Source organism: Pseudorca crassidens, chromosome 9 (assembly GCF_039906515.1).
Source record: "Pseudorca crassidens isolate mPseCra1 chromosome 9, mPseCra1.hap1, whole genome shotgun sequence".
In the NCBI taxonomy this organism is placed as follows: domain Eukaryota; kingdom Metazoa; phylum Chordata; class Mammalia; order Artiodactyla; family Delphinidae; genus Pseudorca; species Pseudorca crassidens.
Genome location: NC_090304.1, coordinates 85665592 through 85690183, shown reverse-complemented (window position 1 = coordinate 85690183; position 24592 = coordinate 85665592). Strand labels below are relative to the sequence as shown.

Here is a 24592-nt window from a genome sequence, read left to right as displayed (position 1 = left end):
TAACTTTCCTAACAGGTGGTTGTCCAACCTTTGCTTAAAGTTTTTTGCAGTGATTAAAAAAAAAAAAGAAAAAGACAAATGGAACAAAATAGAGTTTAGAAAAAGACCGTGTATTTATAGCAACTTGTACATAGTAGAGGTAATGTCAGAAGTCAGAAGGGATAGGATGGTTTGTTTAGTAAATGAAATCTATTGGCTATTATATATATTACAGGGAAAAAATAGATTTCTTCCTCACAACATATATAAAGGTATGAACTCCAAGATGATTAACACCTGAAAGTGAAAAGCAAAACAAATAATGAAAGAAAATGTAGGAGAATATCAAGATGATGCTGAGATAAAAGATTGCTTTTGAAAAATTTGATAATGCTGACTACTCCAAAATTAAAGATTTAGTTCAGTAAAAGACAACATATACAAAGTAACACGAGATTTTCATTCATGAATGAAAATATTGATGAACGTTGTGGTGAGTTCTCAAACTTCTCTACCAGACTTCTCCATCTTCATGGGTGACAAAATGCCCATGTTGTTAACCTAACAACACCCTAACCCTCAGAATTGTTGACCCCTTTCATTTCTGAGTCTTTAATCTTCACTTCAGCCAACCTGTCCCATAGCTTTACCTTTAATTTTTTCACTACTTGTTATTAGACCTATATAATTTATAATGGTCAATAAACTCTCTCAAAATACTTGCATTTCTGTATATCCATTGAATCTCTCTTCAACCAATGAGAGCTCCTATTACTTGAATCCTTACCTTTACCTGAATTTTCACTTCCTTTCTGCATTCATTTCCTTCCCTATCCAGGCTAAACCCCACAACCCACCACATCAGCCACTTTTCCCAGTACTCTTATACACCTTCATATTCACATTCTTCTACCATATCCACTTAATACCCTCTAGCCCTGGATCTATCCAGCCAACCATTTCTCTGCCTTTACACCTGGGCTTCTTAGCATTGCTTTAGGAGTGATTCCATTCAATAACACTTAAAACTTTCTCACCCTCACTGCCACTTAGCAATTATTTTAAATGTCTACCTATCTTCTTTCTCTCCCATTCTTCCTTAATACTATTTCAGACTTCCACAGGTCTTCTCAGATCTATCCAGTCAGCACTTTCCTCACTCTAGGCCAATGATTTTGATTTTTATGGGTAGTAAACTCCATTTTCTCACATTACTCCCATTTAATATGTACATGTTCATCTAAAATCATTCTTCCCTTTTCCCTTCTTAGAGGAATGATTATGTCATTCTTTCTAAGGTTAATGCAGGGTACCTTCTCTCTTCTGTGTATCTTCAACTTTTCTTTTTTGGCTTCTTCACTCTGTGGCTGTCCAACTATGGATACAAGGATCATTCCCATCATTCCTTTAGGTTTTTCACATCTGCCAGCCCTTTATCCCCGACCCCTCTTATTTCCCATTACTTCTTCATGCATATTATTGTCCTTTCTCATGTTTCCACTAAAACTGTTTAAAGTCACCAGTGGCCTCCTAATGCTGCCATATGCATTGGACGTTTTCCAGTCTTACCTTACTTTACTTCCCTCTAACAGTTAATACTATTGGTGGCTTCTAGAACTACTGTGCTCCTCCCGTTCTAATTTTATGTAACTTAAGATCCACATACTCTACATATCTAAGTCTCACCTCTTCTTCCTCAAAAACCGCTTCTGCCTACCTTTCCCTCTTGGTTAATGTCACCATTTATTCCTCATTTACTGTTCATGTCCATGCGAATGCCCATTACTGTCTCTAAGACCTTCATCATCTCCTACCTTGAATATTTATAGCAATCTAAGTAGAATTTCTGTTTCCAGTTTTCTTTCTTCTCTAGTTCATCTTCTACACTGCTGCCAGAGTGACTTCCTAAAACAAATCTATTCATGCATCGTCCCTATTTAAAACTCTTAAGGATTCTCTATAAAACCTTTTGCATAATACCCAAGGTCCTACACGATATCATCTTTGCTTTCATTTCTGGCTTCATATCTTGCTGCCCTTCCACATAAACTCATATAAGTCCATGGAAATTAAAATATGGCTATTAAATAATAATAATAATAAAATAAAATATGGGGCTTCCCTGGTGGCGCAGTGGTTGAGAGTCCGCCTGCCGATGCAGGGGACGCGGGTTCGTGCCCCGGTCCGGGAGGATCCCACGTGCCGCGGGGCGGCTGGGCCCGTGAGCCGTGGCCGCTGGGCCTGCGCGTCCGGAGCCTGTGCTCCGCAACGGGAGAGGCCACAACGGTGAGAGGCCGCGTACCGCAAAAAAAAAACAAAAAACAAAAAACAAAATAAAATATGGCTATTAAAACTCCAGAGCATGTGCTCTGAGTGACATAGGCTTACAAACATGACATTTAAATGGGCAGAATTTTTAAATAGGTATAATATAGTGTTTTCTTTAAGTAACTTTTTGGATCTAAGTAGTACCCTTAAATGCTATACTGAGCATACTAATTTGTAAATCAAAAGACTGGATTCATATTTCCCTGAAGTTAAAGCAAGTCATTTGCTCCATATTTATATTTCCTCAGTAACATGAATGAGTGATCGTCTCGTGTATATTACAAAGCTGCTTTTTTAGACCCAGTATGTGAAAGTATTTCATTTGTACATTAGCTATAGCTTAAATTTTTCTCATGGTGTCTGATACTGTGGTCTGTTCTGTTTTCTTTCAGAGAAATATACTTTCAGGAATGTTTTTCTTTTCTAATTAACTTAACTTATAATTCCAGGAAAACAGGTAAATAATTTGGTGGATTCATCAAGTCACTTAGTTGGATGTCATGTACAACGGTGAGCATAAAAGTAGTTTCTATCATAGAGTATTTGAATGCTCAAGTTAAAAGCATAAAGAATTTCTTTATGTTGCTAAGAAAAATTTTTTTTTCTTGTAGAACTGAAGTTCCTGACAAGAATATGGCCACAGATCTTGGGAAAAAATTGGAAGAAATAACAGTTCCCTTCTCAGTAGAAAGTATAGTTCCAACTAGCAAAACCTTTGAAAGCCACAGGCGTGTGCTCTGTTTTGATAGCACTGCTTCTCCTGTGGCGAATACACAGGGGACAAATCATAAGATGGTGTCCCAAAACAAAGAAAGGAATGACATTTCACTTTCTAATCTTGACTCACCCATTGTTTCCTCCACCTTAAAACCCCCTTCTAATAACGCTCTCAAAAGAGAGAGAGAGAAACCTCCTGTGCCTAAGATTTTATCTAAATCAGAAACTGCCATTAGCCGACATACCATAAAAGAAACTCAGTCAGAAAAGAAAGTTTCACCCACAGAAACTATACTTGAATCTTTCCATAAAGCAACAGCTAATAAGGAGAATGAACTATGCAGTGATGTGGAAAGGCAGAAAAATCCAGAAACTTCAAAACTGTCTAATGGGCAGCAAACTGGGGGTGTACGGAATGAGAAAACTATAGCTTCACTGCAAGAGCTAACCAGAAAACAAGGCACATCCTCAAACAGTAAAAATGTCATTTCAGTAGGTGCACCTGTGAAGGATTTAAAACAAGAACAAACCAAGTCTGCCAGTTCTTTGATTAACCCACTCACCAAGCATACCACAGAAATGTTACAAGATATTCAGTGGCATAGCCCAGTAAATAGACTCGCTGATAGTACTGACTTATCTGTACCCCGGACATCTGGCTCAGGAGCAGGGGAAAAACATAAAGAAGAACCTACAGATGTTATCAAGGTCCCTTCTAGTAGGCGTTATGGTGAAGAGAGTAACACACCCAAAGTAATGGTCCCTCCTGTCACCCCAGACTTGCCCGCCTGCAGCCCTGCCAGTGAAACAGGGAGTGAAAACAGTGTAAACATGGCTGCCCATACATTAATGATTCTCTCCAGAGCAGCCATCTCTAGGACTACTTCAGCTACTCCTCTAAAAGACAATACACAACAATTTAGAGCATCTTCAAGGAGCACCACAAAAAAGCGGAAGATCGAGGAATTAGATGAGCGTGAACGACACTCCCGTACTTCTAATAAAAGTCTTGCAAATTCATCAATACCAATGAAAAAGAAGAAAATTAAGGCAAGTTTGAAAGTCTTAATTTCAAAACCACACCTTGCCCTTCCTTCAGTGCTCAGATTAAAGATCTCATCATTTTTTGCCATAGCTACCTAACTGAACATTTTGGTCAAGATAGCTTTGAATTTTGATTGACAAAATACATTCTCTAGGGTTTCCCTGGTGGCGCAGTGGTTGAGAGTCCGCCTTCCGATGCAGGGGACACGGGTTCATGCCCCGGTCTGGGAAGATCCCACATGCCACAGAGCTGCTGGGCCCGTGAGCCTGTGCTCCGCAACGGGAGAGGCCACAACAGTGAGAGGCCCACGTACCGCAAAAAAAAAAAAATTCTCTACCAGTATCTCTCAGCCAGTGTGGTACTCAGAAGTTATCTAGATGAAACGTAGCATTTTCAAAACAGTTGCTAAGGCATGTATTTATAAACATCTTCCTTGGGAAAAGGAGGTTTTTGTTTCTGTCATGGTAGGACCCAAGGTTTGGTGGGGAGAATGACATAACACATGAAAAATTGGGAAGCCATTATTGTGTATGGAATTACCAAGTGAAAACTGCTTTGCAACTCCTCCATCTTAGGTTTGGTCCACATGTCCTACCAGCTCTTCCATAGATTCTAATGTAAGTTAATGTGTTGGAGCAGTATAAAAATTAAATTTACCTGTTTCTTCTTTAACCACAGTTATCTGTAGGAAAGTAATGTAGGATTATCACTGATAAGTTAAAGCCATTTTTCCTAAATCTGTTTAGCCATTTAGTAAGTGGATTGAATAGAAAGGTTTAAAATGTCATAGAGGAAGTATTGTCAGGGAAAGAATCTTGGCTCTGCTGCCTTGCAAGCCTAGGTTGAATCCTGCATCTCCTGCTTATTGGTTCTTGACTATTGTTAACCCAATAACATGAGTCTGAGCTGCATCATTTGACATGAGGTTACCACACATCTTACCCAATGGCTGTGAGGACTAAATGCAGTGTTTGTAAAGTGCCTAGAGTATGTTAAATGTTTGGAACTAGAAAAGTACCTGTTAACTCTTAAAATCTTAGTAAAGCTTTCTAAAGTTTACAGTTTAGCAATAATGACCACCTTATAAAAAGCATGTTCTCTCTTGTCTCATTCAACATTCATACACTCTGAATTTGTATAATGTCTTGTGCTCTAAAATAATGAAATATCATTGAAGTATATTTTATTAACCTTGGATTTATAAAAATTGTCTCTACTTCTCTGTATAACTAAAATGCTAATGAACTAAACTGTTTTGGCAAAAATTTTGGTAGTATATGAAAGTACCTGATACGAGGGTCTATGTGACTTAATAAGAAAGCTAGCTTTTTGGCCTTGTTTGAGTTCAATATGTTAACTTAGGTTTATTTTTTCTTTCTTTCTTTCTTTCCTTTCTTTTTTTTTTTTTTTGACAGAAAAAGAAGCTACCCAGTTCATTTCCAGCTGGAATGGATGTGGACAAATTTTTGTTATCATTGCATTATGATGAGTAAATATTCTGAACATATAAGAACAGTAGCTATTTAAAACTACTATTCCTTAAACTATGAGTGTAGGGAATGAGATACTGACAGAATCTGAAAGCATGACCTGCACTTTCATTGTACTGAAATTTCACTTTATTTCTAAATCATGCTGTTTCTAAAGCAGCTTCCTAGTTTGTAAATAGCTTTACCTTGGTATATTTTTATTGTGGAAAAAACATTTGCAGAAATGTGAGTAAAGCCAATCTGCAAAACTGTATATCTTTGACAACTGTATATTGTAAATACTGTGTAAATCTTATTGAAATAGAGCTTAAATCAACCTAATGTTCTTACATTGTATTTTTTGGCTTCTTATGATCTCTAATTCTGAGGCTTATTCATCTGGAATAGTTTCTCACTTTGAGTGGGAAAAGTATACTTTTCCTTATAAATTGCCTTCAGTAATTGTCCCACAAGATATCTGAAGACATAGCCACTAATTAGTACAAGAGTGATAATGAATTCAAATGGTAATAAAGTAACCAGAAATTAACAATTTGGGGTTTTTTCTAGAGTGAATACTTTGCCGCCCCTTCTTATAATTGCAGTAAAGATAATGTTCCTAAAATTGTACACTTTATTTCTTCTGGTTGTTCTGGTCTCTTTGTTTTAAAGAGAGAATTTTGTAAACCATTTCAGTGTTCTGATCTTTTGTTTATAACTTTTAAGATCTTTTACATAACTTTAAGCGTTTAGACTGTTGAGCCATAAAAAGTTTGGTTATGTAGTAGTTGAGATTTCTTGGTATGTATATACTTTTCCCCTAAATACTGGGGATTTAAAGAACTGCACTAATTCATAGAACTTTTTACATAGTAGAGACCAATGCACATTTAATTTAAATCTTGTGTTCTATGTTAAAGCTTGTATGCAGGATTATCTTTTGTCCTTTTAGAAAGCCATGTCCATCATAAGATGTAAAAAGAGAAATCATAGTTTTCTATTTTAATTTAGTTTCTCCTAAAATGGGCTGTGTTACACTTGGATATAGTACGTTGTCTCTGTACCCCTTAAAGTATTATAGAGTTTCTCTCAGAAAGTCCTTAAGGAGAATGAAAGAGGTGCCTTCTCTGTATTAGACTCACACACATCAGTCAAGTTGAAGAACTGGTTTAAACCTTTAAATGAGTACAGAAATTATAATTCGTACCAATTGTGCCTAGATATTAAAGTATGTTCTCTTAAGTGCTTTCTGTTTTGTTAAATATCAGTATACTAAGGGTTTTTTCTGCAGGTGTATATATTTATGAGTCATTTTCCTCAACCATTTTTTTTTTTAATACTGGGCCTTTAAAAAACTAAATCCATCACTACATTTCTCAATTTGGAAATCACGTCTTACTAGCTGAACCTTACTGCAGAAATTTGTGTTGTAATAAATTTTTATGATGTGGCAGTGGTCTGTTCCTAAGGAACCAGGAATTAGTACAGTTAATGTTTATTTAACTCAGCTTGATACTGTACTACAGTTAGGTTTGAATAAATATTTTCATTAACTTCAAAAGTTTGAATTCCTTCATATTGGCAATCATTCTCTTTTAGATACTTTGAAGAAATTCCTTTGCAAGTCAATTCTTGTTTTCAGAAGTTTACATAATGCTGAAAATTATAGATTTTCTTCTCATTCAGTTAATTTGTATGTGCTAAGAATTCATATACAAATAAAATAAGTTCACTTTCTTCAGAATTCTTAGTTCACTAGCCAGGAGCCACTAGATAGAGTCCAAAGACAACTTGTATTTGGAGCTTTCATTTATGTTCAAGAATAAAACCATAGTCCCCATTTTATCCTAAAAGTCCCAATGTGCTAGACTTAATTATTGTACCCGGTAATCTATTTTAACAGTCAGATGCCCAGTTGACTATATTTCAGGGTTAAAGTATACCACAGACAAGTTGTGGCTACTTCTGTAACTACATGTAAGGATCCATGCACTGTTTATTTTTGGACATTACTTAGTGCAGCAGTCCCCAACCATTTTGGCACTAGGGACCAGTTTCACTGAAGACAATTTTTCCACAGAAGGGGCGAGGATGGTTCAGGGTTCAGGCGGTAATGTGAGCGATGGGGAGCAGCCCATGAAGCTTCGTTCACTCGCCCGCTGCTCACCTCCTGCTGGGCGGCCCGGTTCCTAACAGGCCATGGATTGGTACTAGTCCAGGGCCCGGGGGTTGGGGACCCCTGACTTAGTGTACTCAGTTGTATGCCAAATTTGAGAAGTCTTGTAATTAAAATATTTGATTAGTTTAGCCCTGGATATTGTTGGAACCCTTTAGTAAGTATGTTGAAATTTTACATGAGTAAAGCATCCATCAGCATTCAGCCAAAGGCTAGATGTCATGACTATTAGGAATACCAAGATTAAGCTTTGATAAGGAGTAATTTCAAAAGCATGGTGCTATATATTCTACATTCATCATTTTTCAAGCCACCATCTTTCAGCCTCGGGCTTAACTTATTGAAATTATATATCAAATTTTGACCCTGGTAGTATGCATTCTCTTTTAATAGACTTTCCTATTTTTATAAATATTGGTTAACATTTTTGCATACTTTACTAGTCTTTTTTCCCTAAATTATTTTTTCTATATAATTGAACTTAAACTGTAAATATAACTTCCTAATGCTTTTTTTACTTCAGATAATATCAGGCACTATCCAGTTTTTAGCTATTATTTTTAAAAAACTAGCAGTGAACATGTTTGTAAATAAATACTTATTTATGTTGTCAGTTATTTCCATAGGAGATGCTTTAGAGAGTAGAATTACCAAGTCAAAATTTAGTGTACATTTTTTTAAGGACCTCAATACATTTTGCCAAATTTCTTCCGGGAAATTACTTCAATTAATATTCCTGCCAGGAAATTGTCGTTTCTTCCATAGTATATGCTTATACCTTACCAGAGATATATTCAACTGTATCATTACTGGTTTCTATTGGTTTTTTATTTCTTGATTTGTTGAAATTAGGATAAGCTCCTAATCCATATATAATTTAGTTTGATACCTGGTGTGAAGAAAGAATCAGTACATTTTTTCCCTAAATATTTAACCACTTGACTCATAAAACTGCTTAAAATAAGGTTTCTCTCCTCACACACATTTATGTATAATGTCTCTTATCCTCTACTGATTCGTAATCTTTTTTATTTACAATTCTAAAATCCAAAATGTTCACAAGCAATTTTTTCCCTTAAGTTGAGCATCAAAACTCATTTCAAGGCAAAACGTGACCTGATTTGACATGAGGCTACATTAGTCTTTATCTCATTTGGTATGAATATTCATATTTTGCTGGAAAAATAGCAATGTGCTTAATTAGTGTACCGTTTCAGATTCAACTGGGGTATATGATATATACATTCTGTTACTTTTTAAAAATCCTAAATATTCTGAACTATGAAACCCAGCTAACCAGAGAGGTATGAAATCAAAGGTTTTGGACCTATATTAAATTTATACACATATACATGCACTACATAGTACAGTGTATAGATTATTTTGTGCCATTGATGAAAGTGTTGTAGCTTTATGTCCATTATAACTTTTCTGATTTTTTTCAGGTATTTGTCTCTTTTAAGCTTCTGGATTTACTTTAGAATCACTTGTATTTTTTCCAAGTTAAAATTCTATTGGAATATCCATTTTGAAGTACATTAACCCTATGAGTTAACTGGTACTGAAAAGCTAATGGTAACATGGTATATATCCATAATTTTGTAGTTATCCCTATCCTCACAAATGTCTTATTAAACAGGGTATTTTGTTGTTTGTTGCTATTTTTAGGGAAGTCTGCATTCCTTTGTTTTAACTGATTATTGCTTTTTTGTTAATGTAAAATTTTTATGGAAGGATAAAGCAGAAGAAGTGCAGAAACTTATTATACAGTTCAATGAATTTTCTAAAGGTACACAAATCCACTTAATCACCCAGATCAAGACTACAATTGGTACCCTAGAATCCCCTCATGCTTCCTTCTAGTAACTAACTGCTAATCCCAAGGATAATTATTCTGACCTCTAGAGCCATAGTTTCAGCCTTTTTTAACTTTGCATAAATAGATTTATGCAGTATATAGTCTTTTTTTAACTTCTTTTGCACAAAATTATGAAAACCATTCATGTTGTATGTAATTCAGTTGTCATTCTCAGTGTTGTGTTTTTTCATTGTATTTATCCACAATTTATTGTACCACAGTTAATCTATTTTACAGTTGAATATTCTTGTACATGTTTTTTGGTGAATGTATTACACTTTTCACTTGGATATATATTTAGGAATGGAGTGGCTGGGTCATCGGGTTTCATATACCCAACCTTATTCAGATTTTTCAGTTTTCCAGAGTGGCTGTACCAAATCATATGACTATCAACAGTGTAAGGAGAGTTCCAATTGTTCTACATCATTGTTAGTACTTGGTATTTTTGTTATAGCCATTTTGGTATCACATTGTGGTTTTGATTTGCTTTTTCCTGATAAAGTTGAAAACCATTTCAAATGCTTTTTGGCCATTCAGGTTGTCTCCTTTGGTGACAATCTGTTTATCTCTTTGCCCATTTTTGTATTGGGTTGTCTGCCTTTTTCTTACTGATATGTTGCTGGTCTTTCTGTATTCTAGATTTAAGTTCTTTCTCGGATGGATATCTAATATCTGAATATTTTACCATTTTTTCTTCTAGAAGTTTTTTTGTTCAGCCTTCTGTATTTTGATCAATTATCCATCTGTATTGGATTTTCTATCTGAATGTCCAATTAACTCAGCACCATTTATTGAGAAAGACTATCCGTTCCCAAATACGTTCCACTGTTACCGCTGTCATAAGCTGGTAAACTGAATATGTGTGGGTTTGCTTCTGGACTCCCGATCTGTTCCATTGATCTATTTTTCTAAAGATGTGCCAGTAACACAACATCTTAAGTACTATAGGAAATATATTTTATGTTTTATTTTCTAATTAGGCCCCTTACTGAATGGACTTTATTAGAGCTAATGACTTTCCTGATGCTTATTTTTTATTTACTAAAGATATATCATCTTGAAATAATTATTTTCCAGTTTCTTCTTACTATACTCATAGTATTTCCAGTAAAACTAATAATGATCAAGATAGGCTTTCTCATCTTATTCTTTATTTTAATAGAGATGTTAAGTATAATTTTGGCTTTTGTTTGTAGTGTTTTAAGTATTTATATCAGGGGGGCGTTCCCTAGTGTCCTACTGGTTAGGATTTTGGACTTTGACTGCCATGGCCCGGGTTCAATCCCTGGTCAGAGAACTGAGATTCTGCAAGCCGTGCAGCACAGCCAAAAAAAAAAAAAGTAAAAAGAAAATTTATATCAGGAGTATTTGTTCAACCTAATTGGATGCTCTTTTAACATCAATTAAACTGTTTTCATTAAATCCATGAATTTCTTTTTATATTAATAACCCTAATATTGTGTACTTTGCAATCTTAATGATTCTTTAAATATAATTAAATTTGATTTGTCCACTTTTTATTTAAATGTTTACTTCTAGTGAGATTGGTTTCAAGCTTATTCCAATTTTTTAAATGAACTTGAAACTTTGTCTCTTTCTAGTGTATCTGAATATTGGAATAATAAATGGTGCCTACTTTTAAATTAATGTGATATTTAAATAAGGTAATATATGTAAAGCATTTAGGTCACTGGAACATAATAAGCGCTTTAACATCTAGCTGCTACTCTAGCTGATGCTGATTTTTATTCTTATTTTCTGCAACAGTTTTTTTTTTAATTGACGTATAGCTTGTTTACAATGTTGTGTTAGTTTCAGATGTACAGCAAAGTGATTCAGTCTTATATATATAAATACTGAGTATAGTTCACAGTGCTATGTAGTAGGTATATAGGTCCTTGTTGGTTATCTGTTTTATATATAGTTGTGTGTATACATTAATCCTAAACTCCTAATTTATCTCTCTCCCCCTTTCCCCTGTGGTAACCATAAGTTTGTTTTCTATGTCTGTGGATCTATTTCTATTTTGTATATAAGTTCATTAGCATATTTTTTTAATTTCACTTATAAGCAATATCATATGATATTTGTCTTTCTCTGGCTTACTTCACTTAGTATGATAATTTCTAAGTCCATCCATGTTTCTGCAAATGGCATTATTTCATTCTTTTTTATTACTGAGTAATATTCCATTATATATCATGCCTTCTTTATCCATTCATCTGTAGATGGACATTTAGGTTGCTCCCATGTCTTGGGGCAACAGTTTATTTATTCAGTAGAGTGGGATATGTGTTCCTTCAAACTAAAATCACCAATAAATCATCTAAGCCTGAAGGCTTTTGCAGAAGAAGTTCAGGTTTTTCTCCCTGATTTTCTTCCAATCTTGTCAGACTTACGAGTCTTTTTACTGAATTAAATTATATTTTTCTCTGTAATTTTTGCTTGTGTTCTCTTTAAATTAGATGTGACTAATTTTTTTCTGACAAAATCACCTCTTACATTTAACAACTGTATACTTTTCTGATTCACTGATTTCTTATTCTTTGTCTCCTGTTCTCAGAGTTCTTTTTTCATATTCAACTTCTTAAATTGAAGAGTTTTGATTTTTTTCCTAAGCATTTAATTAACACTAAGAACTTAGTTCTGGGCTTCCCTGGTGGCGCAGTGGTTGAGAGTCCGCCTGCCGATGCAGGACACACGGGTTCGTGCCCCGGTCCGGGAAGATCCCACATGCCGCGGAGCGGCGATGCCCGTGAGCCATGGCCGCTGAGCCTGCGCGTCCGGAGCCTGTGCTCCGCAACGGGAGATGCCACAACAGTGAGAGGACCGTGTACCGCAAAAAAAAAAAAAAAAAAAAAAAAGAGTTCTGATTTCAATTTTAGACATCAGACTTTGAAAGATGGGGTAAGACTTTCATTTTCTTGTTTTTTTTTTAATATCTTTACTTAGAATAAGGTAGCATGTTTTTTATATGTATATTAATTTATTTATTTGCTTATTTTTTTGTCTGCGTTGGGTCTTTGTTGCTGCACACACACTTTCTCTAGTTGCAGTGAGTGGGGGCTACTCTTTGTTGCGGTGCACAGGCTTCTCATTGCGGTGGCTTCTCTTGGTGCGGAGCACAGGCCCTAGGCACGCAGGCCTCAGTAGTTGTGGCTCGCAGGCTCTAGAGCACAGTCTCAGTAGTTGTGGTGCATGGGCTTAGTTACTCCACGGCATGTGGGAGCTTCCCAGACCAGGGCTTAAACCCACGTCCCCTGCATTGGCAAGCGTATTCTTAACCACTGCGCCACCAAGGAAGTCCCCTAGCATGCTTTTTAATTTAAAAATTTACAGTATTTTTATTATTGTGGTCAAAAGATAGGTTAAATTTTCTGTAAGTGTTGCATGGGTGCTTAAAGACAGGTGTTATGTTTATAAAGGTATAAGGTTTGATATTTATTTAATCTTATCAAATCCCATCTAACTTTGTTTTTAATACTTGGCATAAACATTTAATTTCCCATTATAACTATCTTGGACGTAGTTTTTACTTCGATTGTTTGGTATTATTACTCAGTGATAGTCTGTAACTTACATAACTTTTTTTTTACCTTTATTGAGATATAATAGGCAAAATTGTAAGATATTTAAAATGTACTGTACATCATGATTTGATCTACATATACATCGTGAAAGGCCCCTCTAGTTAATTGTCATGTCCATCACCTCACATATTTATCCAGTTTTGTGTGTGTGTGTGTGATAATAGTTGAGTTCTCTCAGCAAATTTCAATTTCAATTATATAATACAGCATTGTCATCTCTAGTCACCAGGTTATACATTAGACCCTCAGACTTTATTCATGTTATACCTGAAATTTTGTACTCTTTGACCTCTCCCTATTTTCCTCTATACCCCCAACCTCTAGCAACTGCTTTCCTACTGTTCCAGTTTTTTGTTTCTTTTTTCTTTTTTTTTTCTTCCAGATTCCACATGTAAATCATACCATGCAGTATTTGTCTTTCTCTCTGGCTTATTTCACTTAGCATAATTCCCTCAAGATCCATCCATGTTGTCACAAGTGGCAAGATTTCCTTCTCATGGTGGAATAATATGCCATTGTATTTACCACATCTTTTACTCATTCATCTGTTAACTGCCACTTAGGTGTTTCCTTACCTTGGCTATTGCAAATAATGCTGCAATGAACATGGGAATGTAGATTTATATATATATATATATATATACACACACACGTACACAATACACACACACACGTGTGTGTGTGTGTGTGTGTGTGTGTGTATCCTGTATTCATTTCCCTTGGATATATACCCAGAACTGGGATTGCTGGATCATATTTTTTTCATTTTTAAATTTTTGAGATATCTCCATACTGTTTTCCATACTTGCACCAATTTACATTCCCACCAACAGTGCACAAGGATTCTCTTTTCTTCACATCCTCAACAACACTTATCTTTTGTCATTTTGATGATAGCCATTCTAATACATGTGAGGTGAAATCTCATTGTGGTTTTGGTGACTACTGATGTTGAACATCTTTTCGTGTACCTGCTGGTCATTTGTATGTCTTCCTTGGAAAAATGTCTATTCACATCCTCTGCCCATTTCTAATTGATTTGCTTTTTTGCTATTGAATTGTGTCAGTTCTGTATATACTTTGGACATTAACCTCTTGTCAAATAGATGGTTTGCAAATATTTTTTCCCACTCCATAGGTTGCCTTTTCATTTTGTTTATGATTTCCTTGGCTGTGTAGAAGCTTTTAAGTTTGATCTAGTCCCACTTGTTTATTTTTGCTTTTGGTGTGAAATACAGGAAAAAAAAAAAATTCTCAAGACCCATGTCAAGGAGCTTATCTCCTGTGTATTCTTCTGGGAGTTTCACGGTTTCAGGTCTTGAATTTCAGGCTTTAATCCATTTTGAATTGATTTTTGTATATGGTGTAAGATAGTGGTCCAATTTCATTCTTTTGCAAATGGCTGTCCAGTTTTTCCAGCACCACTTATTGAAGAGACTGTTCTTTCCCCACTGTATATTCTTGGCTCCTTTGTTGTAAATTAATTGACCATATATGCATAGATTTATTTCTGGGCTCTCTATTCCACTGATTTATGTGTTTATTTTTATGCCTATACCATACTGTTTTAATTACTATAGCTTTATAATATAGTTTGAAATCACGAATATGATTTCTCCAGCTTTGTTCTTTCTCAAGTTTGCTTTAGCTATTTGGGGTCTTTAGTGGTTTCCTACAAGTTTTAGAATTGCTCTTCTGTTTCTTTGAAAATTTGCCATTGGAATTTTGGTACAGATTGCAATGAATCTGTAGATGACTTTGGGTAGTATGAACATTTTAATAATATTCTTCCAGTCCATGAACGTGAAATATCTTTCCATTTATTTATGTTTTCAATTTCTTTCATCAGTGTCTTATACTTTTCAGTGTCCAGATCTGTCACTCCCTGGTTAAATTTATTCCTAGGGTATCTTTATTATTTTTGATGCAGCTGTAAATGGGATTATTTTCTTAATTTCTCTGATAGTTCATTGTTAGTGTATATAAATGCAAAAGATTTTTGTACCAGGCATACCTTGGAGATATTGCAGATTCAGTTACAGATGACCACAATTAAGCAAATATCACAAGTTGCACAAATTTTTTGGTTTCCCAGTGCATATGAAAGTTATGTTCAGACTATACTGTAGTCTATTTAAAGTGTGAGATAGCATCATGTCTAAAAAATATATACATACCTTAATTTAAAAATCCTCTATTGCTGGGAGTTCCCTCGTGACCTAGTGGTTAGGATTCCAGTCTTTCACTGCCATGGCCCAGGTTCAATCCCTAGTCAGAGAACTGAGACCCTGGAAGCTGTGCAATGTGGCCAAAAGAAAAAAAGAAAAGAAAAGAAAAAGGTAGCTCCAATAAACTAAAATTAAATAAATAATAAGAATAAATTTTTTAAAAAATTTAAACACTTTATTGCTAAAAAAAATGCTAAGCATCATCTGAGCCTTCAGCCTTTGCTGGTGGAGGGTCTTACCTCAATGTTGACTGCTGCTGGCTGATCAGAATGATGGTTGCTCAAGGTTGGGGTGGCTTTGGCAGTTTCTAAGGCAACAATGAAGTTTCCTGCATCAATTGACTCTTCCTTTCATGAACAATTTCTCTGTAGCTGTTTTATAGCATTTTACCCACAGTAGAACTTCTTTCAAAATTGGAGTCAGTCCTCTCAAAACCCTGCCACTCCTTTATCAACTAAGTTTATGTTATATTCTAAATCTTTAGTTGTATTTCAACAGTCTTTACAGCATCTTTACCAGGATTAGATTCCATCTCAAGAAACCACTTTCTTTGCTCATCCCTAAGAAGCAAATCCTCATTCATTCAAGTTTTATGACGAGATTGCAGCAATTCAGTCACATCTTAAGCCCCAATTATAATTCTAGTTCTCTTGCTGTTTCCACCACATCTGCAATTACTTCCTCCCCTGACATCTTGAACCACTCAAGTTATCCATGAGGTTGGAAACAACTTCTTCCAAACTCCTGTTAATGTTGATGTTTTGACCTAAAGGCATGAATCATGAATACTCTTTTTTTTTAACATCTTTATTGCAGTATAATTGCTTTACAATGGTGTGTTAAGTTTCTGCTGTATAACAAAGTGAATCAGCTATACATATACACACATCCCCATATCTCCTCCCTCTTGGGTCTCCTTCCCACCCTCCCTATCCCACACATCTAGGTGGTCACAAAGCATTGAGCTGATCTCCCTGTGCTATGCAGCTGCTTCCCTCTAGCTATCTATTTCACATTTGGTAGTGTATATATGTCCACGCCACTCTCTCACTTCATCTCAGCTTACCCTTCCTCCTCCCCATGTCCTCAAGTCCATTCTCTACGTCTGTGTCTTTATTCCTGTCCTGCCCCTAGGTTCTTCTGAACCATTTTTCTTTTTTTAGATTCCATATATATGTGTTAGCATATGGTATTTGTTTTTCTCTTTCTTACTTCACTCTGTATGACAGACTCTAGGTCCATCCACCTCACTATAAATAAGTCAATTTCCTTTCATTTTATGGCTAATATTCCATTGTATATATGTGCCACATCTTCTCTATCCATTCATCTGTCAATGGACACTTAGGTTGCTTCCATGTCCTGGCTATTGTAAATAGAGCTGCAATGAACATTATGGTACATGACTCTTTGAATTATGGTTTTCTCAGGGTATATGCCCAGTAGTGGGATTGCTGGGTAGTTCTATTTTTAGTTTTTTAAGGAACCTGCATACTGTTCTCCATAGTGGCTGTATCAGTTTACATTCCCACCAACAGTGCAAGAGGGTTCCCTTTTCTCCACACCCTCTTCAGTATTTATTGTTTGTAGATTTTTTGATGATGGCCATTCTGACTGGTGTGAGGTGATACCTCATTGTAGTTTTGATTTGCATTTCTCTAATGATTAGTGGTGTTGAGCATACTTTCAGGTGTTTGTTGGCAATCTGTATATCTTCTTTGGAGAAATGTCTATTTAGGTCTTCTGTCCATTTTTGGATTGGGTTGTTTGTTTTTTCGATATTGAGCTGCATGAGCTGCCTGTATATTTTGGAGGTTAACATTTTGTCAGTTGCTTCGTTTGCAAATATTTTCTCCCATTTTGAGGGTTGTCTTTTCATTCTTTTTATGGTTTCCATGAATGCTGTTAATGGCATCTAGAATGGTGAATGCTTTTCAGGTTTTCAATTGACTTTGCCCAGATTCGTCAGAGGAATCACTATGGCAGCTATAGCTTTACAAAATATATTTCTTAAATAAGAAGACTTAAAAGTTGAAATTACTCCTTGATCCATGGACTGCAGAATGGATGCCATTTTAGCAGAATTTAAAACCATGTTAAGCTCACTGTACATCTCGATCAGAGCTTTTGGGTGACCAAGTGTATTGTCAATGAGCAGTAATATTTTGAAAGAAATTTTGTTTTCCTGAGGAACAGTTCTCAATACTGGGCTTAAAATATTTGGTTAACCATGTTGTGAGCAGATGTGCTGTCATCCAGACTTTGTTTTTCCATTTATAAAGCACAGGCAGAATAGATTTAGCATAATTCTTAAGGGCCTTAGGATTTTCAGAGTGGTAGATGAGCAATGACTTCAAGTTAAACTCACCAGCTGCACTGGCCCCTAACAAGAGAGTTAGTTAGCCTGTCCTTTGAAGCTTTGAATCCAGGCATTGACTTCTCCACTCTAGCTATGAAAGTCCTGGATGGCATCTTCTTTCAATAGCTGTTTCAATAGCTGTTTCATCTATGTTGAATATTTGTTGTTTAGTGGAGCCACCTTCATGAATTATCTTAGCTAGATCTTTGGATAACTTGCTGCACCTTCTACATCAGCACTTGCTGAATCTTGCACTTTGATGTTATGGAGCTGGCTTCTTACCTTAAACCTCAAGGACCAATCTCTGGTAGCTTCAAACTTTTCTTCTGCAGCTTCCTGACCTGTCTCAGCCTTCACAGAATTTGAGAGAGCCAGAGGCTTGCTCTGGATTGGGATTTGGCTTAAGGGAATGTTATGGCTGGTTTGATCTTCTAGCCAGACTAATAAAACTTTCTGCTTACAGTGAGTCCCCCACATACAAACCTTCAAGTTGTGAACTTTCAAAGATGCGAACATGCGTTTGCATGTCCAGTCACGTTAGTTCACATGTCTGGTGTATATTGTCACATTGCGTGCATCCTCTACAAGTGGTTGTGCTTTTGTCCAGACCCTCCATCTCCTATTGCTGACAATCCTTCAGCTCTACCATCTCCCACCTCTTCTCCATCCTCCAGTCAGTCACCTGTTCACTTGATGCCAGCCCCTGTATGCCACCTGTTGTACTGTACTACTATACTTTTCAAGGTGCTGTACTGTAACACCTAAAATGTTTTCTTTATTTTTTGTGTTTGTTTTTTATGTATTTGTGTGAAAACTATTATAAACCGATTACAGTACAGTACTATATAGCCGATTGTGTTAGTTGGGTACCTAGGCATTGGACTTACGAACAAATTGGACTTATGAACTCGCTCTCACAACAGAACTTGTTCATATGTATGAGACTTACTGTATTAGCAATGAGGCTGTTTCACTTTCTTAACATCCCTGGGTTCACTGGAGTAGCACTTGGTAACTGGCACAAAAGGCCTAGCTTTCAGACTATCTCGGCTTTGTACATGCCTTCCTCACTAAGTTTAATCGTTGCTAGCTTTTGATTTAAAGTGAAAGACATGTGACTCTTCCTTTCACTTTAACACTTAGAGGTCACGTAGGGTTATTAATTGGCCTACATTCAATATTGTTGTGTCTCAGGGAGTAAGGAGGCCTGTTCCCTCCCCTCAGGGAGAAGGAGAGAGATGGGGAAGTTGCCGGTTGGTGGAGCAGTCAGAAGACACAATATTTATCAAGTTCACCATCTTGATATGAGTGCAGTTCATTGTGCCCCAAAACAATTACAATAGTAACATCAGAGATCACTGGTCACAGATCACCATAACAAATATAATAATAATGAAAAGTTTGAAATATTGTGAGAATTACCAAAATATGACATAGAGACACGAAGTGAACAAATGCTATTGGAAAAATGGTGCTGATAGACTTGCTTGATACACAATGCAAGGTTGCCATAAAGCTTCAATTTGTTGAAAAACAAAAAAATACAGGCATATCTCAGAGATATTGCAGGTTCAGTTCTAGACCACTGCAATAAAGCAAATCACAAGTCACGCAAATTTGTTTCCCAGTGCATATAAGTTATGTTTACACTATAGTCTATTCAGTGTGCATTAGTATTATGTCTTAAAAAACAATATGTATACCTTAATTTTATTGCTAAAATATGCTAACCATCATCTGACAACACAGGATTGCCACAAACCTTCAATTTGTTTAAAAAAATAAAGCAAAACAAAAAAAAACACAGTATCTACAAAGTGCAATAAAATGAGGTATGCCTGTATATTGACTTTGTATCCTACAACTTTATTATATTCATTTATTATAACAGTTCTTTGGTAGAGTTTTTAGGGTAGTCTATATATAATATATCATCTGCATTTCATCTACTTCTTCCTTTTGTGGAAGCTTTTTGTCTTTTCCTTGCTTGCTATTTTAATTGTTCTGCTTAGGATGTCTAGTAATATGTTGAATAAAATTGGTAAGAGTAGGCATCCTTGTCTTGTTCCTGATCTTAGAGGAAAACCTTTCAGCTTTTCATCGAGTATGATGTTAGCTGTGGGCTTGTCATATATAGCCTTTATTATGTTGAAGTACATTCTTTCTACACCCCCTATATTGGGAGTTTTTAACAAGAATGGATGTTGAATTTTATCAAATGCTTTTTCTGCATCTTGAGATGATCATATGATTTTTATCCTTCATTTTGTTACTTGGTTTATAACATTGACTTATGGATACTAAACTATGCTTACATCCCTGGAATAAATTCCACTTAATTATGGTGCATGATTCTTTTAATGTGCTGTAGATTTTGGTTTGCTAATATGTTGTTCAGGATATTTGTATCTATTTTCATCAGAGATATTGGCCTGTAGTTTTCTGTTCTTGTAGTGTCCTTTTTTGGTTTTGGTATCAGGGTAATGATGTCCTCATAAAATTTGTTTGGAAGGATTCCCACTTCTATTTGTTGGAAGAGCTTGAGAAGGATTAGTATTAATTCTTTAAATGCTTGGTGGAATTCACCGATGAAGCTGTCTGGTCCTGGACTTTTCTTATTTTGGAGGTTTTTCATTACTGACTCAGTCTCCTCACTAGTAATTAGTATGTTCAGATTTTCTATTTTTTCATGCTTCAGTCTTGTAGGTTATATGGTTCTAGGACTTTTTCCATCTCTTCTAGTTTGTGCAGTTCATTGGTGTATAATTGTTCAGCATACTCGCTTATGATTCATTGTGTGGTACTAGTTGTAATATCTCCTCTTTCATTTATAATTTTATTTATTTGAGGCTTCTCTTTTTTTAAGTTTAGCAAATGATTTGTCATTTGTTTCTTTTTTAAAAAATCAGCTCTTCATTTTTTTTAATGTTTTCTATTATCTTTTTAGCCTGTATTTCATTTCTTTCTGCTCTGATCTTTATTTCCCTGCCTTCAGCTAACTTTGGGCTTAGTTTGTTCTTTTCCTAGTTCCTTGAGGTGTAAAGTTAGGTTGTTTGAGATCTTTCTTGATTCTTAGTGCAGTATAAAGTTCCCTATTAGAACTGCTTTTGCTCCATCACATGTCTTGGTGTGTTGCATTTCTATTTTCATTTGTGTCAGAATATTTTTTTTATTTCTGTTTGGTTTTCTTCTTTGACCCATTGGTTGTTCAGTAGCATGGTTTTTAATCTCCACATATTTGTGAATTTTCCACTTTTCTTCTTATAATTGATTTCTAGTTTCATAGCATTGTGACCAGAAAAGATGCTTGATGCAATTTCAGTCTCCTTAATCTTAAGACCTCTTTTGTGGCCTAACATATGCTCTATTTTGGAGAATGATACATGTGTACTTGAGAATATGTATTCTGCTGCCCTTGGATAGAACATCATAATGTATCTAAGTCCATCTGGTCTAACGTATCATTTAAGTCCAGTGTTTCCTCATTGATTTTCAATCTGGATGAAATATCTATTGTTGAAAGTGTGGTATTGAAGTCCCCTATTATTGGATTACTGTCTCTTCCTCCCTTAGGTCTCGTTTTCCATCCCCTACCACCACTGGCCACGCTGTGCAGCTTGCAGGATCTTAGTTCCTCAACCAGGGATTGAACCCAGACCCCAGCCGTGAAAGCACCAAGTCTTAACCACTGGACTGCCAGGGAGTACCCTCAGGTCTGTTAATAAATGCTTTATATATTTAGGTGCTCCAATGTTGGGTGGATAAATATTTACAATTTTTTATTCTCTTGTTGGATTGACCCCTTTATCATAATATAATGACCTTTTATCTTCCTACGTCTGTGTCTTAAAGTCTATTTTGTCCAATATAAATATAGCTACCCTGCTTTCTTTTGGTTTCCATTCATGAGATATTTTTCCATTCCTTCACTTTCAGTCTCTATGTGTCCTTAAACCTGAAGTGATTCTCATGTATGCAGCATATAATTGGGTCTTTTTTTTTTTTTCCTTTCAGTCATTTAAGGTTACTATTGATAGATATGGACTTACTATTGCCATTTCGTTCATTGTTCTCTGGCTGTAATTCCTTTGTTCCTTCATGTCTTGCTTTCTTCTTTTGTGGTTTGATGATTTTTTTTGTAGGGGTGTGCATAGACTCCTTTATCTTTTGTGCATCTACTATAGGTCTTTGCTTTGTGGTTACCATGAGGCTTATATAAAACATCTCGTATTTATAACAGTATATTTTAAGCTATAACAACTTAATTTCAAATACTTAAGTTCTACACTCTACTCCCCCTCCATTTTATGTTTTTGATGTTACAGTTTACATATTTTTACCTTATGTATCCATTAAAAATTTTTGAAGTTATGCTTTTTTTTTTTTTTTTTTCTGTACGCGGGCCTCTCACTGCTGTGGCCTCTCCCGTTGCGGAGCACAAGCTCCGGACGCGCAGGCCCAGCGGCCACGGCTCACGGGCCCAGCCACTCCGCGGCATGTGGGATCCTCCCAGACAGGGGCACAAACCCACGCCCCCTGCATCAGCAGGCGGAACCCCAACCACTGTGCCACCAGGGAAGCCCTATGCTTATTTTTAATCGTCTTGTCTTAGCCTTCACACCAGAGTTATAAGGATTTACCCACCACCATTACAATAAAGTATTCTGAATTTAACTATATATTTATCTTTACCAGTGAGACATACTTTCAAAGGTTTGTCACTAATTAGCATCCTTTGATTCAGGTTGAAGTCCCTTTAACATTTTAATAAGGCTGGTCTAGTGGTAATGAACTCCTCCAGCTCTTGCTTGTCTGGGAAACTCTCAATTCTGAAGGACAGCTTTCCTGGATAAAGTATTCTTGATTGGCAGTTTGTTTGTTTTTTCTTTCAGTCCTTTTGAATATATCATACCACTCCCCTCTGGCCTATAATGTTTCTGCTGAAAAATCTGCTGATAGTCTTATGGGGGTTCCTTTGTTCATGACAAGTTTTTCTCTTGCTGCTTTTAAGATTCTCTGTCTTTAACTTTTCACAATTTAATTATAATGTGTCTCCATGTGAGGGCTCTTTGGATTTATCTTTTTTGGATTTCTCTGTGCTTCCTGAATCTGGTCTGTTTCTTTCTCCAGGTTAGGAAAGTTTTCAGCTGATATTTTTTATAAGATTTCTGCCCCTTTCTCTTCTACTTCTGGGACCCCCTATAATGCATATACTTTTTTGCTCACTTGATGTTGTCTCATAAGTCCTTTAAGCTGTCTTTACTTTTTTTCTTTGCTCCTCTGATTGGATAAATTTCACTGCCCTGTCTTTGAGTTCACTGATCCTTTCTTCTACTTGTCTGCTGCTTAACTCCTCTATTGAATTTTCAATTCGGTTAGTGTATTCTTCAGCTCTCTGATTTGTTTGGTACTTTCTTATATTTTCTACCTTCTTTGAAATTCTCACTTTGTTTAAACATTGTTCTCCTGATCTGTGAGCATCTTTATGACCATTATTTTTAATTCTTTATTAGGTAAATCACTTATCTCTGTTTCATTGAGATCTGTTTCTAAAGTTTTATCTCATTCTTTTGTTTGAAACATATTCCCATTTCTTCATCTTCCTTGACTGTGTTGGTTTCTGTACCTTAGATAAAAGAGCCACCTCTCTCAGTCTTGACAAAGTGATCTTAGGTAAGAGAACCTTATACATCAGCCTGACCAGAGCTCTTTATCTCTTAAACATTTGTGATTTTCCATGCTGCCTTCTTTGTTCTTAGTGGCTCCCAAAGGGGAAGACTACAGTCTGTACCTAGATGCAAGTTGATTGAAAGCTGTACTTGTAGGCAGCAACTGGGAAAGTATGTAGTTAGGGCCCTCTCATGGAGAAAACTAGGAGATGGGCTTTTTTGCATGTTGCCTCTGCACTGGGCCCAGGTGTATACCCTTGGGAGGTGTGGGCAGGGCTGCTATACCCATTAATGACTGATTCTTTGCTACAGTTCTGTGGCACCCATAAGTATAAAACCTGCTGGCTATCAGAGCCAGGTGATCCAGGGGCCTCTCCCTTCAGTGGCAGCTGCAAAAGCAATGTGTACTGCACCAGATGTGTACTGGGCTCAAGTGAGAACATAGAGGTGGTATCTGCTGGCTTCCCCAGTCTCCAGGGAGGATGCCAATCAGCTCCTAAATGCATGCTAAATTCTCATGTCATCCTTCATAAAAGCCACTTCTTCTATGACCCTCTTTGGATTCTCCATAACTTCATTTTGAGTAATCTTCTTTACATGGAATAGTTCTTGTCCTATTTTAACACTTTCTGCCTTGATGTCTAATAATTTGTGATATACACCAGCCATCTTTTACTTTGTAATTGGGTTTTTCAGCTTTTATCTTCTATAGTAATTTAAAATGTGGAACTCCTTTTTACATTCCAATGGCATTTCCCTTTATTTAGCATATATATATATATATATATATATATATATATATATATATATATATATATATATATATATATTTAACCCTTGTTTCACCCCTATCTTCCCTTGCTCCCTAGTCAGTCCTTAATCATTTTTTTAAAATTTAACTTTCACACTCCCAAATTCTTGATTATTCTTTCCATGTGCTGATAAACCTTTGTCATTTTTGAAGGAAACATCACAGTGCTACATTTTCTAAGCTTTTGCATGCCTAGACACTCCTTCTAGTATCTTTATCATCACTCTTACTCCATTAAAAATATGTAGATGTTGGTCACTTGTCTTCTGACAGTTATAGAAATAAGGACTAAGGTTACCAATTTTTCTACCTAGCTGTTTGTTTGAAGAATTTTTTTCTTACTGTCTTTTCCATAGAACA

General features: G+C 35.9%; 1 protein-coding gene and 1 long non-coding RNA gene across 4 annotated transcripts in view; one reads left to right on the top strand and one right to left on the bottom strand.

Annotated features, from left to right (window-relative positions):
- Positions 1 to 6228, top strand: part of NPAT (nuclear protein, coactivator of histone transcription) — a 52689-nt gene extending 46461 nt beyond the window's left edge. For all 3 annotated transcript variants that reach the window (XM_067750948.1, XM_067750947.1, XM_067750949.1), the window contains 3 exons: positions 2757 to 2817; positions 2919 to 4074; positions 5485 to 6228. In XM_067750948.1, the coding sequence (XP_067607049.1) occupies positions 2757 to 2817; positions 2919 to 4074; positions 5485 to 5562 (1295 nt within the window). In that variant the 3' untranslated portion in view covers positions 5563 to 6228. The remainder of the gene's footprint in view (positions 1 to 2756; positions 2818 to 2918; positions 4075 to 5484) is intronic.
- On the bottom strand, positions 90 to 24233 carry LOC137230835 (uncharacterized). Its single transcript, XR_010946271.1, has 2 exons — positions 15343 to 24233; positions 90 to 276 (listed from the first exon to the last, which is right to left on the bottom strand). It is a non-coding gene; the product is annotated as an uncharacterized lncRNA (long non-coding RNA).
- Positions 24234 to 24592: the final 359 nt, after the last annotated feature.